We start from the raw sequence: 16,770 nt of genomic DNA on the forward strand, positions 1-16,770 counted from the left end.
AAACTGCAATACATGTACTTGAGATTAGTGCCTTAAAACATTTCCTTGTCTGTTGGGCCATGTTCTCATTTGTGCATTGACCAGGAGATGTTGGTGCATGGAACAGTCTCTGGTGTTCTGTTTAGAGCAGGCACACAGGAAGATTTTCACATTCCATGGATGCTTTCTTTCCCTTAGCAGGAGCTGGAGAGTTGCTACCTGAAATCTGCAGCACAGAATCCACTGGTGCTATTATTTACTTCCACATTCCACCCCTCTCTCCAGTCACCATATGGGCTGTAAAGAACAAAGAGTTGAAGATTTGAGAATGAATGTATACAATCCCTATGTCTTGGGAAATATTCAGAAAGAATAGCTTAGGCTATAATTTCTGTCTATTTTGTGAAAACTTTGCTTATTCAAATCTGAGCACCTATTGGTTTGACCACAGCATCCCAAAAAATTTACTTCCTTTTCAAACCAGCACACTGATAAAACTCTTTAAAAATGGCAGATGGGGAAGTCTTTGCAGTTCACTGACATCTATCTTATTTTAATTTTCCAAATGGAGATTATTAAAAACAAGAGCAATTGCTGTCACACTTCCTGTGTGGTAACTAATATCCACAATGATGTTGTACTTGCTCTTTTTGTCAAAGACTGTTCATTATAATATCTATAGAAATACTGAGTCCTATAACCAGACCACTAAAGTATTAGCCTTTATAATATATACTTTTTTTAATCTAAGAATTCTTTTCTGAATCCTGGTAAAGAGATGCTTGTAATGTAAGGCTCATGAAAAAATGGCCAACTTAGTTAGGTTGTTCTTTTCTTCCTCAAACTTTTCTTAAGGAAAAAATTACTTAAGATAGCTTGACAAACTAGAATTGAAATTAATTGACTGCTTTTATTGTGCTAATACATCAAATGGCAGATCAGCCTACATAGATCTCCCCCTTCTTTTTTGAGAACTCCAGGTCTCAGGCAAATGTTCTGTTAATAACACCGTGCTGCTCAAATGCAAACTTGTTGTTTCAAGGTGACATTTGTAATCAGCCATGAGATGCAAAAGAGATAGCATCAGTTTATATCCTTTCTAAATAAGAAATAAAGTCACTTGAGTTAGCTTAATGGTTCAGGCTGCAACTTAATATGTTGTGAGTTTAATTTTTCTAACTCTTAGAAAGAAATATCATTGAGGTGGAAAGATCTAGTAAAAAAGCTTAAAGGAAAAAGAAGGATGACTTGCTAATGAAAGAATTACTTCAAACTAACTCAAAAGTCTTTTGCAGGTATTCCTGTGTGTTCTGTTTTTCAGTCATAAGTGCTGTATCCTGCTTCTTCCAGTGTGCCAAGAATTTGTCCTTCTATTTGAGCCTTTATAAATACCTATTTCTGTTGTGTTACAAGCTCTTCTGGCCTTGTTCCTAGGGAAGAGAGGAAAGATCCCTTGTCTGCCCTGGCAAGAGAATATGGAGGCTCCAAGAGGAACGCCCTGCTGAAGTGGTGCCAGAAGAAAACAGAGGGCTACCAGGTACCTGCAGAGCTGGGTGTGCAGTGGCTGCAGGCAGTGGAGCCTGCCCGTGGCACCAGCCAGGCTGCTCCACACCTGACTGCATGGGCTGAGTGCCCTGGCATGTGCTGTGCCCTCCCTGGGCACGGGGGCTCCATCCCAGGGCTGCTCCAGCCTGACTGCATGGGCTGAGTGCCCTGGCATGTCCTGTGCCCTCCCTGGGCACGGGGGCTCCACTCCCAGGGCTGCTCCAGCAGCAGCTCCTCAGTCACTGCTCCACAGCTTGGCCTGAGGGGCAGCTGCCCTCCCTCTGAGGCACTTGAAATCAGCCCTCCACTTGTGAAACTGGAGCTGAAACTTTATCAACTGAATGTTTAAGTGACTGTTTCCCAAATGCTGCTAGAGTACCATTTCTCAGATTTCAGAGATTTATTTTTTATAGGTAATTATCACAGGGTTTTCTTTGGATCTTTGACTCCCGTTTGGCCTCTTAGGGAGTTTGTTTTGTGAAGGTGCCATTGTCTTGCATTTTGAACTTGGCTTTCCACTGTGGTTGCAGATTTCTTTTTTTTTTTTTCACTTGGTCCAAATGTTATCAGAAGCCAAAAGAACCAACAAGATAACTGTCCAGAGTTCTCCTGATTACATTATTTTTTCAAAAGAATAGTGGCTTCAGCAAACTAAACCAGGATGTTAATAGTCTGACCATGATGTATTTGTTTGGTTAACTTGTATTGAAAGTGTTTGGAGTTCCCAACACAATCCTCAGTTTAAGAACTTTACTCTTTCCATGACTTGAGGCTCACAATGCAGGAGGAAGTTGAGAGCCACATAACAGGATGGTGGCCCATCCATAGGAAAAGTGCTCCTCCAGCACAATGGACAGGCTGGGATATAGCCCTCCCCCTCTTCCTGTGCACGTCTGATACTCAGCTGTGCTATTTCTGAGGAGAAGCAGCTTTGTGGAAAGAGCCTTTCTCCTTCCCCACGTTTTAAAAAAGGCAGGATGTTACATTGCTTTATAAATCCTCAAACTAAGTGCAAAAATATTTTCCCATATTGTCTTGAAATGAAAGATGAATTTGACAGCTTCGTTAATCTGGTTAGGAAAAGTGATAGAAATTATTCCAAACTTTTCACTCTCTAGTTGTGTGCACATTGAAGAATACACTTCTGATTCTACAGATTGCTGCTTCTAATTCCTGGAGTTTTATCAACACTGCTCAAAGAGAGTTTTTTGAGACTTTCTGTGCTTGCTTCAGAACCTGCAGCATGGTGCTGAGAAAGCACAGAGCATCTGCAGAGCCACTGCAATGCCTTCATTGAAATTGTGAGATAGTATCAGGAGGTTATATTAAGTAGTTCTGGGAGAAGAATGGCTTTTGCTTTAGGCACACTCATTTTTCATTTCTTTGTTGTACAGAATTTGATTATTTTCAGCATCCCCTGAAATTCAGTTCTGGTTGAACACTGTGTTGGTGGTATTCTAATGTTTTAAACATACCCAGCAGTGTATTCATTGTGAACAGTGCTTATCCAGATTTTTGGCATCTCAATGTTATCAATAACAGATAAGGATCTTTTTCTTTTTTTTTATTTTCAATGAATCTCTGCTTCATTTAATTTTATTTTAAAACTGTGTGTGTTCAAAGCTGCCAAACAGGAGACAAGCATCAGGGTAATGAATGTCTCCCTTCCTCATTCAGTCCTGTACTCAGCTCCTCTTCCTTCCCTTCCATCCAAGCATGGACAGGGTACCCTCTTTACCTCCAGCTCTTCCAGGTATCTCACACTCTGCCCCAGCTCCCTTTTCTCACCATTTCCTACCATCAGAACTTCTGCTTTTCCTCTGTCCCCCTGTTGTTTTATTGCTTTAGCACCTGGGTGAGAGTCAGCACGAGCTTTCTGAGCTGCAGGGACATGCTCCTCTGTCTCTGAGCTGCTGCAGGAGCCCCTCAGAACACAAGTCCCAAATATCCCAGCCCTCTCTAGGAAGAGCAGGAGATCCCTTCTATCCAGTCACCAATTTCTATCCAATATTAGCTGCAATGTGGCAGGCAAAAGGAAAGGTACTTGTAGATGGAGTCTGTAACCAGTTCTAAAATTACCTGGAAGATTGTAACCATCACTGGAAACAAGCAAAAGAAAAGAAAGGATTAGAAACCTTTTGTTTCAGAATAATTCTTTTCTTACTTTTGTCCTATTCATATTAAACTACCAATACTTAGGTAAAGCCCTGTTAGCCAGTATTTTTCAAGATGTGTTTAAATCACAACTGATTCATCCACTGCCAACAATAATCACTTTTTTGGTCTTGTTTTCTCCCTCTCACCTGGAGGTGATGTCTCACAGCTGTAGCTCTTTATGCATTAATGTATGTAAAGTATTTATAGAAAATTATTTCAGCTGTTGGTGTCACACAGGGAAGATGGAGCCATGCACCTTGAGTTAAAGCTCCTTTTCTAACAGAGACATGTTTGCTCCTGGCATTGTTTTGCCTTTTATCTCTGGTGTTATATTTCACACTGGATAGTGGAAAACAGCTAATAAATACTAAAAAATAGTAATCACACAAGTAACCAGATACAAATCTTAATTTCTAGAATTTTTTTGCAGGTGTACAGAGTTCTAGGTGAGCTGCCAGTGGTTTAGCCTGTTAAACACCAGGTGTGGTGGAGCTGCTGATATTTTCCTTATCAGCAGGGGAAAATACTGCTGATATTTATTTTATTTAATAAAATTAATTTCTCTTCTTTAAAGAGAATAAAACAACAACAAAAAAACCCCACAGCAACGTCTGTCCTGTTTCAAAGAGAGAAAGTTTTCTTTACTCACAAGATACTTATGGAGAATACAGCCCTACAGAATTGGCTGGTACAACTGGTATGGGGTTTTTGTCAGCTTAAGTGAAATGGAAGAGAAATAACTCCTGCTTTCAATCCCTTCTAGAAAATGCTTTCAAGCTTTTGATTAAAAGTCTTAGGTCCTTATTTCTGCTTTAGAAGCTTGAAACTTTGTGAATGCTAAATAATTCAAATGTGATAGTGTGGTGAAGCTCTTAATTTCAGTCCTTTATAGTGGAATAAACCCTGTTTAAAAACCCTGTAAATTACTTCATTGTACACTTTTCTTGATTTATTCAAGTAAATTTGGAGGGCAATAAATGAATAGTCACCTTTAAATGTAGTTGTTAATATTTAACTGTGTTCCAAATGTTTTTTCAAGACCTCAGTAAAAAAACCAGGTTGATACAGCCAAAGAAAATAAGCGAATTTACCGGTGTAAAAACCTGAATGAACTTCATCTCTTAGAATGTTGTAGCTTTTGCCATGCTGCCTGAATGCTGTTTGCAGGCAGGATTTCTCCTTGGAGCTCAGTTTGGAGGATGGTGATGTGCAGAAGTCAGTGCAGGACTGGCAGGTTCTGAATTAATTCCACCCTGAGCCTGTTCAGTGCTGGCACAGTTGCACACCCAGGTTACTGAGCTCATTGTGCTCTGGCCTGAGAGAGAGCAGAGCTGCTCTCAAGATAAGCTTGGAGATAAAAGAGGAGCAAATCACCTTTAGTTTTCACGAAATAGTTGAAATTTCATTGTGTGTTAGCTTTGCTGCACAGCACAGAGCCAAGTGCTGCATTTTTCAGAGGAGAGAATCCTCCTGGCTCCTCTGAAATATGTGCACTGTCATAAAACTGTCATAAATTCCAGATATCTTCAAAGCATAAAGTAATCCCATCCAGCTGTTAGGGAGCATTTACCCTGGCTGGAACACAGCTACTTTCATTTTGAGTACACAGCTAATAAAAGTCCCCAAAAGGATGTGAGCATGCATGTTTCATGTTAAAAGAGGACTAACAAACAGGATACACACACACATCCTTACCCATTCTTATCTCCACCAGTATTTCCATTTATTTTCCATTTCTGTCAGCATTCTGAAAGATAATTCACTTCCAGAAGTCTGGCACCAAAAAAGCAACTGTCACAAAATTGCAACAAGAATAGACTCATTTTTTTTAAAAAATTTTCTTTAAGATTTACACACTTTCTAGGTACAGATACACTTAGTGTAGCCATGTAGTACTTGTCTTCAATGCTGATTTCTGGATAGACTTTTGCTGCAAGGACCTAATTTTTACCTCCTGTACAGATCAAAGCTACATGTTTTACAAAAAATTGAATGCTGTGCTCAATGCACCTTGGAATCAAGCAATGCTTTCATTTGTGGTTGGGCAATAAGTGTAGAATAACAAAAATTGAAGTAAAAAATGGTTCAGATTCCTTTTTTTTTAAACTTATCAACACTGAGCCAGGCCATATTCTATTCAAAGTGCTATATTGATTTTAAAAATGCACAAGAAAAGGACATGAGTGTGCTTATGTAAGCCTGTGTTCAAATACTGACTCCAGGGTGTGCATTCTGTGCTGTCTGGTTGATTCATCAGAGCAGTCAGGATGCCAAAACACTTCTCTCCTTGGTTTAAGCTGATGCTTTAGCCAAAAATCATTGAGTTATGGAAAGACATGCTTCCTTTTTTTGTTTGGATTGGATTGTGATACAAGGGAAATGTCAACTTGTTAGACTTAATTATGACAAAATTTAGAATAAATTATGAAGCTGTCTGTACCTCTAAGTGTTTCAGACATTAATGTCTGAAGCTATTACTGGATTTTGTGAGAATGACTGTTTCTTTTATGGTTCTTCTTTATGCCCAAAGTGAAAAATAACATGTGTTTGGTATGGAAAGAAACATTACCAGTCAGTGTTGAAGGGTTTTGATGGTCTATATTTGCCATTTACTGCCTTTCCAGAAGCTGGCATTGAAGAGGCAGTAGCTGGGACTGCTGCTAAGTCTATTCCAGAAATATTTTCATGTTCTCACCCACTGCCAGGAGCAGATAGGCACAGCTTTATTCCATGATTTGAGAGTCAGTGAATCCTGATTCAATGGAGTTGTAGTTAACCTTTGTAATCTTCTGTAATGGATACTCTCTTTCTTTTGTGGATGTATCTTTAAAAGCTTTTAAAAGCATTTTACTAGTAATTTTCTGCCATGGGAAGAAGCCTGCCAAGGTCTGCACACTTGAACTTCAAATCTTGTTTAAAAGCTTTAAAATATTATAGCACAGAATCATATTAATGGCTTTGTTTTCTCAACCCACTTATTTAATTACTAATGCAACAGAGACATGGACACATGCTTTTATTTTCTTCATGTCCTGACTCTTTTGAGAGCCAAACCGAGTTTGGATATGGGAATCTCTCCTGCTTTGCAGAACAAGGGTGGAGAAATGGCTGCTGTGCAGGATGCTCTGCTGGAGTTCAGGGAGATTGAAGCTGGGGATGTGTCTAAAAAAGTGATCAAAATTGCTTTGTTCCTAATTTGTAGCTGCAAGTTAGAAACCATGCTTTCTGTAGTTGGGTTTCTTGATGTTTGTGGGATTTTTAGCTGTGGAAGTTTTCTGGGGAGATAAAAAAAATTGAAGAGTTAGTGGGTTATAATAGTTAACTTCTGTTTCTTGGTTTTTTAAGAAAAAGTATTTTCACTGACTTTAGATCCTCTATTAATTTAGAATTATTGCAAAAAGCAATAGGAGAAAATTTTAAAATTAGCAATATAGTGGGTAAAACCTCTTTAAAATGGTGAGTTTTAGAAAAGCCGTAGGTTTGCAGAGATTGATAGATTGATGTTCTACAAAGTTCAGTCTGTTAAGCAGTATAGAAAGTTTCATGGGGAATACTGTTTTTAGTCTTTTCTATGTGAGCTCAAGGGAATCCTCATTTTGTGGTGGCTGCTCCTGCTCTGCAGTTTCCAGTTCAGCAGGGGCTGGGTGGTGCTTGAAATGCTGCTTGCTTGTGGATCTACCAGGTTGTTCTGGTACCATCTATTTTTCACTTGATATTTTTATGTTCTGTCTCCACAAAGTCTTACAAATTTGTAACTCTGTTGTTTACTCCTGGTTGGAAAGTGTCTTCCACAGATCTTTTTATGACAATGATGTGCTGCTTAACTTTTGTAAAAATCACCTATTTAAAAACCATCTACCCCAAACACAGAGTTGGCTTTGCTGCCATCCTACCCATTAATCATTAATAGACAAAGAATGATAAATGCCCTTCTAGTTCATTTATCTCCAGAAAAGCTTTTTCCTCATTTGACAATTTATCTGAAAGTATGTCCTTCAGTTGCTTTAATACTTTGTGGTCTGAAATGTCTTGAAGAATAATTCTAGATTAGATTCCAGCAGAATTCTCTTAATAGAGCCAATTACTTAATAAAAGCAGTAACAAAGAAGAAATTATGGCAGAGATTTTAGATTGATGTTCTGTTTACCATCAATTCTTTGAGAAATAAGGGCTTAATGCAAGATTGATTTCATTATACTGACCAAGCTTTTTCAAAAAAACCACAAGTAGTTAAAAGCATTTAGGAAATAAAATTTGCCGTATTTAAATGTGCCAGTTATGTGCTCAAAGCCCTACATGAAAAATTAAATTTTCAGTTTAAATGACAATCTGTCCCCTTTCTAGATTTGTTTTTACTGTCTGACTAATATTATACTTCTTTTAGTCTGAGAGGTAATAATAATTCATAATGCTTAGAGCAATTGGAAACAGAAACCAGTCCCTTTTAATTGTTTCCTTCCGTTGTATTTAATTCAGCTTCTCTGGATACATTAAAATTCTTGGATGATAGGCTTGCTTTCTGCTTGTTGTCTTAATAATAAAAGCTGGACCCTACAAGATGATTTAGAAAAATGGGGTATTTTGAGTTTGGTTTTGTTTGAGAACCAACCAAATGTGTAGCTGTACTTTGAGTGGCCCTTTTTCATCCCAGTGTTTATATTAAAAATTCAGCATTCTATGGATACTTACTAATATTAAAGTGAAGTTTTTAGTTTGTCCAGTTGTAATGTTGAAGAGAAGACTTCTGCTTGTTGTAATTTCATTGTGGCAATGCCAGTGTACATCTTTCTCCTCCCCTTCCCACATCACTTGCTCATCTCAGGGAAAGGGAGGGGAAAACCAGGTTTGGGTTTTTCTCCCTCAGTGGATTGTGTAGCAAAGCACACAGGATCATTCACACCTGATTTTTACAGCCAGCTTGCCACACAAGCCTGTGACAGAACAAGCCCCTCTCCTGCCTTTATCCATCTTAATGACACAGATGTGAGCCTGAGGCCTTGTTGGGTACAGGGTAGGAGGAGAGAACTTCCCCAAAAGTGACTTCTGTAAATTGACACATGTAGAAATTTATTTGCTTTAGCAATCTGACATTTTCCCCTTTTTTTTCCTTAAAACCTCATCCTATGTGTTGCATATGCTTCCTTAATTTAAGTAACATTTAGAAAGCTTTAACCATGCATTAATTTAAATCCAATTTCCTGTCTCTCTTGAGGAAAAAAGAGAGTGCTTTTTTTTTTTTTTTTTTTTTTTCTGCCTTTATTTTGTTCCCTTTTGGTGTTGAGTTTTCCCAGCCTGTGGCTGGAGGAAGCTGTGAGCAGAGCAGTTCCCACAGCCCGGGGGGCTCCGCTGTGAGCCCCAGCACGTACACGGAGCCCCAGCCCGGGGCCACCGCACAGCACAGGGGCTGGAGCTGGGCAGGAAACCCAGATTTCCCTCACATTCTTCGAGAAATTGCCCAGAGTTTTGTTTTTTTCCTCTGTCAGAGGAGGTTGTGGCTGTTGTCCATTTGAAGGCCAAGTGGCCTGGGCTGCCTGGCACAGAGCGCTGGCTCTGGCTGGAGTTCTCTGCCTTAGCAATTGTCGGATCTCAGGATCTCAGTCCTGAGGTGCTGAGCCACCGAGAGCACCCTTGGGGGGCTCGGGAGTCCTGGAATGTTCCAGAAGTGTCTGGTGGCTGGACTTTGATCCTACACAGGAGACGACACCTGTGTGAGGATAGGAGGGTTTCACCGGGGTGAATGGTGAAGGGATTGGTTAATTAGAGGGTGAGACACAGGGTTTAGGATTTCTGTACAGGGGGGTTTAGAGAAGTAAGATGGAGGAATTGGGGTGTGTCCTGTCCTTCTTCTTCTTCTTCTTCTCCTCCTCCATCTTCTTTGGTGATGGTGGCACTTTCGGATTGGTTATTACTGAAAGTGCACTGAGTTATAAGAATAAATGGTATTGGGGAAAAATGATAAATATTGTACACGTAACAATGGGTATAAAGATAGGTGGCTGTCCAGAGGGCGGCACAGTGTGCTCATGGCTGGCTGCTGAGCAGACCTCTGTCGGGCTGAAGGACATCTTTTAGATAAACAATTAATAAACATAAAAACCGAAAGAAGAACTGAAGCCTCTTCTCGTCCTTCGATACGCGGGCTGCCCCAAGGCCACCCCGGGCCTTTCCAGGCCCTTCAAACAGACCAGAAAACCGACAAGCAATGACCACTTGCAGTGTCCTGTCCAAGACAGCTGATGATGATGATGATGATGATGATGACTAAATTGCTGTCAGGTGAAAGGCTGGCTCAGGTGATTGTGATCCTGCACTTCTGTCACTGGAGGTTTCTGCTGCTAAAACTTTGAAAACTAAGTAAACTTCTGTGTAGCATTTACGTTTTTTGAAAAAATTCTTTCACTTAGAATTTTTTTCCTGAGAAGCCTCAGAGAAAAGGAAACCAATTCTTATCTCATTTGTTTCTCTTGTATTTTGCTCCTTTGGAATGTGTTTAGAGATTTTTTACCCAAAGGTGATTGTTTCATTAAATTCTGCTGTGAGTTGTTTTGTCTCATTGGCCAACCTGTTTTGAGACTCTAAAAAGAGTTACAAGTTCTTATTATTTTTAACACTGAGTAAGTATCTTTTCTGTGTTCTTTAGCATAGTTTAGTATAGTATTCTTTAATATAATATAGTATCATAAAGTAATAAATTAGCCTTCTGTTTTGTCTCATTGGCCAACCTGTCTTGAGACTCTAAAAAGAGTTACAAGTTCTTATTATTATCTTTTTAACATTGAGTAAGTATCTTTTCTGTGTTCTTTACCATAGTTTAGTGCAGTATTCTTTAATATAATATAGATAATAAAGTAATAAATTAGTCTTCTGAGAACATAAAGTCAGATGGATCATTCCTGCCTTCATTGGGGCATTTCCCTGCAAATACAATACTTCTGCTTCAGCCCAGTTAAGTGGGTTAGATATTAAAGCATATTTATATTTATATTTCTCCATGAGAGTGTAAAAGAGATATGATATATTGTTGTTACTGGTTGTTTCCTAATTAAAGTTTAAACTGACTGCTATCCACTTAGCCTCTCTAACATTGTTTGACTGCCAACAGCCAAATATACACTCATCTAAAAGGTCACTGAGGCATCTTGTTCATAACTCTTTTGGACTGGGCTGACTCTCCAATAATTTATACAGTCTCAGGAGATGCATTTACCAGTGCCACTGAGTTTCCTACGGGAACTAAAAGATCAAGAGTGCAAGACAGCAGTTTTCAATTTCAGTTTCAATCCCAAAGATTCCCTGCTACTGTCAGCACTAAATCTGCTGGAACATCTTTATTTCCAAATGAAAGTTAACTTTTGCTTGTCTTCTTGTTCACATCAGTTTCTATAGAGAAATGGTTTGTTTAAAAGAGAAAATACTTTCCCTCATCAATTAGAAATTTTGTGTGGATATGAATGTAGTAGAAGCAGAAAATAGAATGAACATGAGCAGAGATAGGAGCACATTGTCTGATCAGGGATTTGGGGTACAAGTCTTTGACTCATTTGCTTTTCTGTCTTGGGGCTGTGCTGGAACATCAGGGTGGGCAGCAGGATGGAGCTGTGGGACACCTGGTGCAGGTACAGCTGCTCATCCTCTGCATCCTGGCAATGGAAACACTTCCATGGGTGTTACACTGTCGGTTTTTTGTTAACCCAGTTTGATTTGGCTGTTTGTTTCAATAGAAACACTAATTTAGTATCTCCAGTGTGAGTTTCTGGCCCTTATTCCCATGCCTCTGAAAAACTGAGTGAAATTTCCGCTTTTAAATTTGTGTTTGTGGTGCAGTTGCACCAAATCCATTACTTTCTCTAGCACAACATTTTACAGCTTTTAACACACACTCAAGCACACATTTTGCACTATTTTTTTGAGGGAGGACTTACACTTACCAGAAATTAATACACAAAATAACTGACTTTATCACTACATTATTTTGTTTTCCTCTGTTAGTAGTGCAGTTCTTACCACAGAACTTTGGTACTGCGCTGTCCACTTTCTGTGCCAATTTCTTTGAAGGTATTAAAAAGAAGTATTGATCAATTGGTAGCATGTAATAATTGTTAGATTACAATTGTAATATTGCTTCTATTTTTGTTTTCCTTCAAGAATATTGACATCACAAACTTCAGCAGCAGCTGGAATGATGGCCTGGCTTTCTGTGCAGTTCTCCACACTTACCTCCCTGCCCATATTCCCTATCAAGAGCTGAACAGCCAGGACAAGGTAAGGCATTCAAAATCCCATTCCCAGGACTGCAGTGCTTTGGTTAACATGAGTTAATAAAGACCTGTGAACTAATCTGAGTTCTGAAAACTCCAGTGTTACTAGGATTTCCATAAATCTCTTTGTGTTCTGGTCTGTCACAGTTCCTACCTACTGATTAGCCCAGGGTGTACAATCAATGATAATAGATCCTAAAAACAAAATATTATTTCATTAATGCATGAAGATATTTTATTTATTTATTCTTTTCAGAGAATAAATAATCTCTTCTTTAGCATTTTATAACTCAGCTGTTCTTCACTGACAATGATATTCAGCATTATCTTCTGAACAGGCAATAACATTTTTTATGAATTTTTGGATGATATTAAAACACATTCATTCCTATGGCTCTTTAAAATTACTGAAGTCTAATTATATACTCCATTTGAAGTTTAAGTAGTAGCATTATTATGAACATTCTTAAGACCATTTTGTTGTGTTTGAAATAGTATTTCCTTGTTTTCTAACATGTTTTTATATCTCATGCAGAGAAGAAATTTCACTTTGGCTTTTCAGGCAGCTGAAAGTGTTGGCATCAAATCTACTCTGGTAAGATTTAAATGTATATTGAATTAATTATGACCCACTTATAAAATCCAAATAACTCCATTTTGTAGTTTCAAAAGATCTGGATGTTTATACTTAAAAATAGCAGCAGATGAGCTCAGCTAGAGGTTATTGCACTAAATAATGACTGGTTAAGCATTAAAAGGAAGGTTCACCAACACTTAGCTCCCAATATGAAAATAAATATTAATGACAGCAGTGGATTTTTTTGAGAATAATTTGAGAGTAAGATTTCAATAATCCATTAAATCTGTCCTGTCTCTGACCTACTTCTAAATTATTCAGGATTTTTTGAACTCTGGAGCTACAAATCAAGCAATGTAATTTGTTCCTTTTTCTCAGTGTAGTGTGAGTTGAGATTTGCCTCTTAAGGTTAGACTTTTGTCATCATTGAAAATAGTTGTAAGGTTTTTTCAGTGATGGTTTAAAAGTTGTCTTACACAAATGTCACAATAAAAGAATTAGTTTTCAGCAGTAGAATGTTTACTAGAACAGGAGTATTTCTGAAGGTGTGGAGTTGGGAGTATCCAAACCCTTGTGAGTGATCACAAAAACTCAGCTGAAATGGCCACTATCAGAAATGAGATTTAAGTGATACTTTTGCAACCTAAGTTCTAACAAAGCTGCCATAGTTAGCAACTAACAGTACAACAGAGTTTTTAAAAATAACACTTTCCTTGATCCTTATCAGAGCTTTTACCCCCCAGCATTGTGTTTGCTGACAATGGCAGTGCAGCTCCTGGGCTTTCCTACTTGGACTTTGGCACTGACTTGAGATGTGGAAGTTTTTCACCAAGTGCTGATGTAAGAATGAGATAGTGGAAAATAACTACAGAAATTCTTGCATAACTCAGCCTTAGTCCAAATGGTTGCTGTCTGCCCTTCCTTTTTGTGATGTACTTCATTAGAGACTCCAAACAGGCAGGTGGAATGGAATTCAGTCTAAGTGCAAATTGCATCCATCTGAAGAAGTTAGCAGCTGTTTGCATACCTGCATGCACACTGTGTGTGATGGGGAGGTTTGTGCATTTTTTCTCATCCATATTACATGAGTGAGGGGCTAAGAAGGGTGTGAAACCTGCTGTGTGTGAACAGGAGTGGAATGCAAGTAGAAGTTACTCATTCTGTGAAGATGTTCAGCTAAAAGAACTCACAGCTTCTGGAGATTCCTGCATCCAAAGCTTTCAGACAGAGTAAACAGAAATTCCTAGGAACTGCATCACTCTGCTTTGCTTTGTAGATGTGCTGAAGAGGGTAGATGAGAGTCAGTTATTTATTGGTGCTTAACCGCATGGGAATTTTGAACTTTAATTAATAGCTGGGCCTTGATTCTGTGGCTCACAGCTCCTGGGTGGGTTGTGTTGATTTGCAGGGCTGGTGCAGGGTTCTGTGAACACTAAAGTCTGACTGTTGTACCAGCTGTGCTCAGTGGGGCACAGCTTGAGCATGCACAGCATCAGGCATTTCAATCTTAAGTCAACAAAAGAGCTGTCTGCAGATATGCTATTCATTACAGTTTGTAATACCAAGATATATGGAAGAAAACAGAGCTTTCTTCATCAGTGCTTTAAATTGTGGAAACTTGACAGATTTCCCATTGGCAGGAATGCGTGAAAGCAGTGCCACACTGCTCTCAGGGTTTCCACTGCTGCTTTTGACCGATGTGTTTTCTGTGACAGGACATCAATGAAATGGTGCGAACGGAGCGTCCGGACTGGCAGAATGTCATGCTGTATGTTACAGCAATTTACAAATACTTTGAAACCTGAACCCCAATCGTTCAGCACATCCATGGGATACAAGCAACGTGAGCTACCAGATGGAAATCTTACTGAAATGCTAATCCCCATTTCACTCAAAACTGGCAACATTTGAGTCCCCTCAAACTTCAGTGACACTATCATGGATTGCTTCAGCTACTAAGCATGGGAACAACTGTTTATAAGTAAGAACTTGTTGCCACAGTGCTTGGAATAACCCAAGTTATTAAGCTATTCAGATTAATTATGTAGCCTAAAGAGCCTGAACTACTTCTGTGCTGCCTTTCCAGTCAGACTTCCTGAAACTTTCTTTGCTGGGAGAGAGATGAATGCTTCCTCTGGCATATAGGAGACTGAATGTACAGATAAAGCTTTGAGAAGGAAAAGGATAACATGGCATCATATCACTGAACTTTCTGTAGCATCCTGATTTCACAGACTCTGAATATTCTACCCACAGCATATGGCAGCCCCATACAGTAGAGTTCTTAATGGTAACTTAGTTACTGCCTATACAGCTATTTTCCATCCTTTAAAATGTGCACAATATTCTAGGAAAACAAGCTTTGATTCCATAATGACAAATTGAGGGGAAAAGTGCTCTTGATACCTCGAAAAATCTGGCACAGAAGAAGTCTTCATCCTAAAGCTTCATTATAAGCCTACCTCTGTCACAGTGATGTGGCTTTCATCTTTATCTTATGGATTGTAGAGACTAGCACATGCAGCTCCTGGCTTTCAGGGTACACTTCAAGGAATCTGTGCAAAGTCCCTGTGCTTCCACTCTAACAGCAATGAATCAATGATCACCCCCTGTCTGGCTTGTTCCTTGCTCTCTCCCTGCTCTGCCTGTGCTGCTTTCCCCTGCAGCAATACGAGCACAGATCATGGATGGCTGTGCTGGAACTGTGCAACTGGGACAGCATTTCCTCTGCAGAGAAGATACTCTCCATAAGGTGTAATAATGAAGTAGTTTGTCTCAAAATCCAACTTTGCCATGTTTTCTGTGTGTTTTTCCTTGGTCTTGCACATGCTCATCTGAGTGACAGGAGGTGAGATGTTCTCTGGGAAGGACTGTGGAGGAACTGATGTAATGTGTGTCCACCCAGCCGTCTCAAATACTGCGTGGAAATGACTCACTGTCACAAGGAAGGAATTGAGAAACTTTAGTCTGCTCAACTTCTTTTTCTTTCTGAAAATGTACCTGCATTCATTTAGCAGCTCTTGGGCAAAAGAGTTTAAGTGCCTTAGCTATCATAGAGTTGATAGGTGCTGGCACTTGAGGGCCTGCTGTGGAATGTTCGTGGCTCCCTTTGTCACGAGCTGTTTGTTGTAATCTTGTTTGTCAAATCCAGGGGAGACTTCACTCTGTCATTGCTTCTGCCTCTTGCTTTTCTGAGCACTTACCAGCAGTTCAGCCATGGAACATCTCATTAATATTAAGCAGAAGCCAACGTGAGCAGTGAGTTCTGTAACAGCTGCTATTTATAAGCACAGGCTCTTTCAGCAGTAACCCCATTGTAAAGAAAATAAATCTGTTCTATGGTGCTCTTACGACTGTTAAGGACAGTTTGAATGTCATAGATGTTAACCCAGTGAATGCAACTGTGCTTGCATCTGTGAAACTTCTTCATGGTAAAAAAGCACAGATTTAACTCAAAAGTATTGCCAAATCCAAAACCCCATCATCTGAAGAACATAGCCCATGTGAAGAGTAATAATTCAGCATGTCTCTAGCATTGTATAACAGTACACACTTACACTGATATGTGCCTGTGAGAATTATGGAACTTTGCAAAATAGCTATTTAACCTGTGCTGAGGGCCTTTGGAGAAGTTTGCAGAGCAGTGGTGTCTCAAACATTCTTGCAGCTCTTTAGAACTAGAAGTAGAGACCCTCAGATTATTAACTGGTGCATTTGAAGAGCCAGCATAATCTAAAGACAATTGTTACAAGCGAGGTTTCAAGTGAAAGATCTTCATTAATAGATTTTAATAAAAGTCTGAAATGCATTTTCCTCTCCTCTATATTTCTTCAATTTTTTTTTTTTACTTCATTAGTTTCAATAAGAATAGTCTTAGTGGAAATACACATTAGTGCTGTCTTGCTTTCTATCTCCTGTTATTGAATTCCACATTTTGCCAATCAGTGTTTTAAAATCCTTCTGTTTATCCTCTGAACTGATATCCTTATCTATGATTGTCTTATTCATTGCCTTAGAGTTAAAAAATAATATTTTTCTAATGAAAAGGATAGCATTTCTTGATCTAAATTCACTCATCACCCGTTTTGGTGAGGTAATTCAAGCTTTGAGCTGATTTTTTTTCTGTCCAATGGTCACCTTCATTTACCTGGAATGTTATCAGTCCTTAACTGCAATAACCCTGAGAGTGTCAGCACTTGTCAAAGGAGAAATCATGTTTGGCAGATCCCTTCTGTTGAAACATGAACTGCTGGT

General features: G+C 39.1%; 1 protein-coding gene across 3 annotated transcripts in view; it reads left to right on the forward strand.

Moving 5' to 3' along the window:
• Positions 1-16,324, forward strand: part of SPECC1L (sperm antigen with calponin homology and coiled-coil domains 1 like) — a 63,247-nt gene extending 46,923 nt beyond the window's left edge. For all 3 annotated transcript variants that reach the window (XM_064726573.1, XM_064726574.1, XM_064726572.1), the window contains exons 13-16: positions 1,414-1,516; positions 11,827-11,943; positions 12,475-12,534; positions 14,232-16,324. In XM_064726573.1, the coding sequence (XP_064582643.1) occupies positions 1,414-1,516; positions 11,827-11,943; positions 12,475-12,534; positions 14,232-14,321 (370 nt within the window). In that variant the 3' untranslated portion in view covers positions 14,322-16,324. The remainder of the gene's footprint in view (positions 1-1,413; positions 1,517-11,826; positions 11,944-12,474; positions 12,535-14,231) is intronic.
• Positions 16,325-16,770: the final 446 nt, after the last annotated feature.

The sequence above is a fragment of the Zonotrichia leucophrys genome, chromosome 15 (assembly GCF_028769735.1).
Source record: "Zonotrichia leucophrys gambelii isolate GWCS_2022_RI chromosome 15, RI_Zleu_2.0, whole genome shotgun sequence".
Lineage (NCBI taxonomy): Eukaryota > Metazoa > Chordata > Aves > Passeriformes > Passerellidae > Zonotrichia > Zonotrichia leucophrys.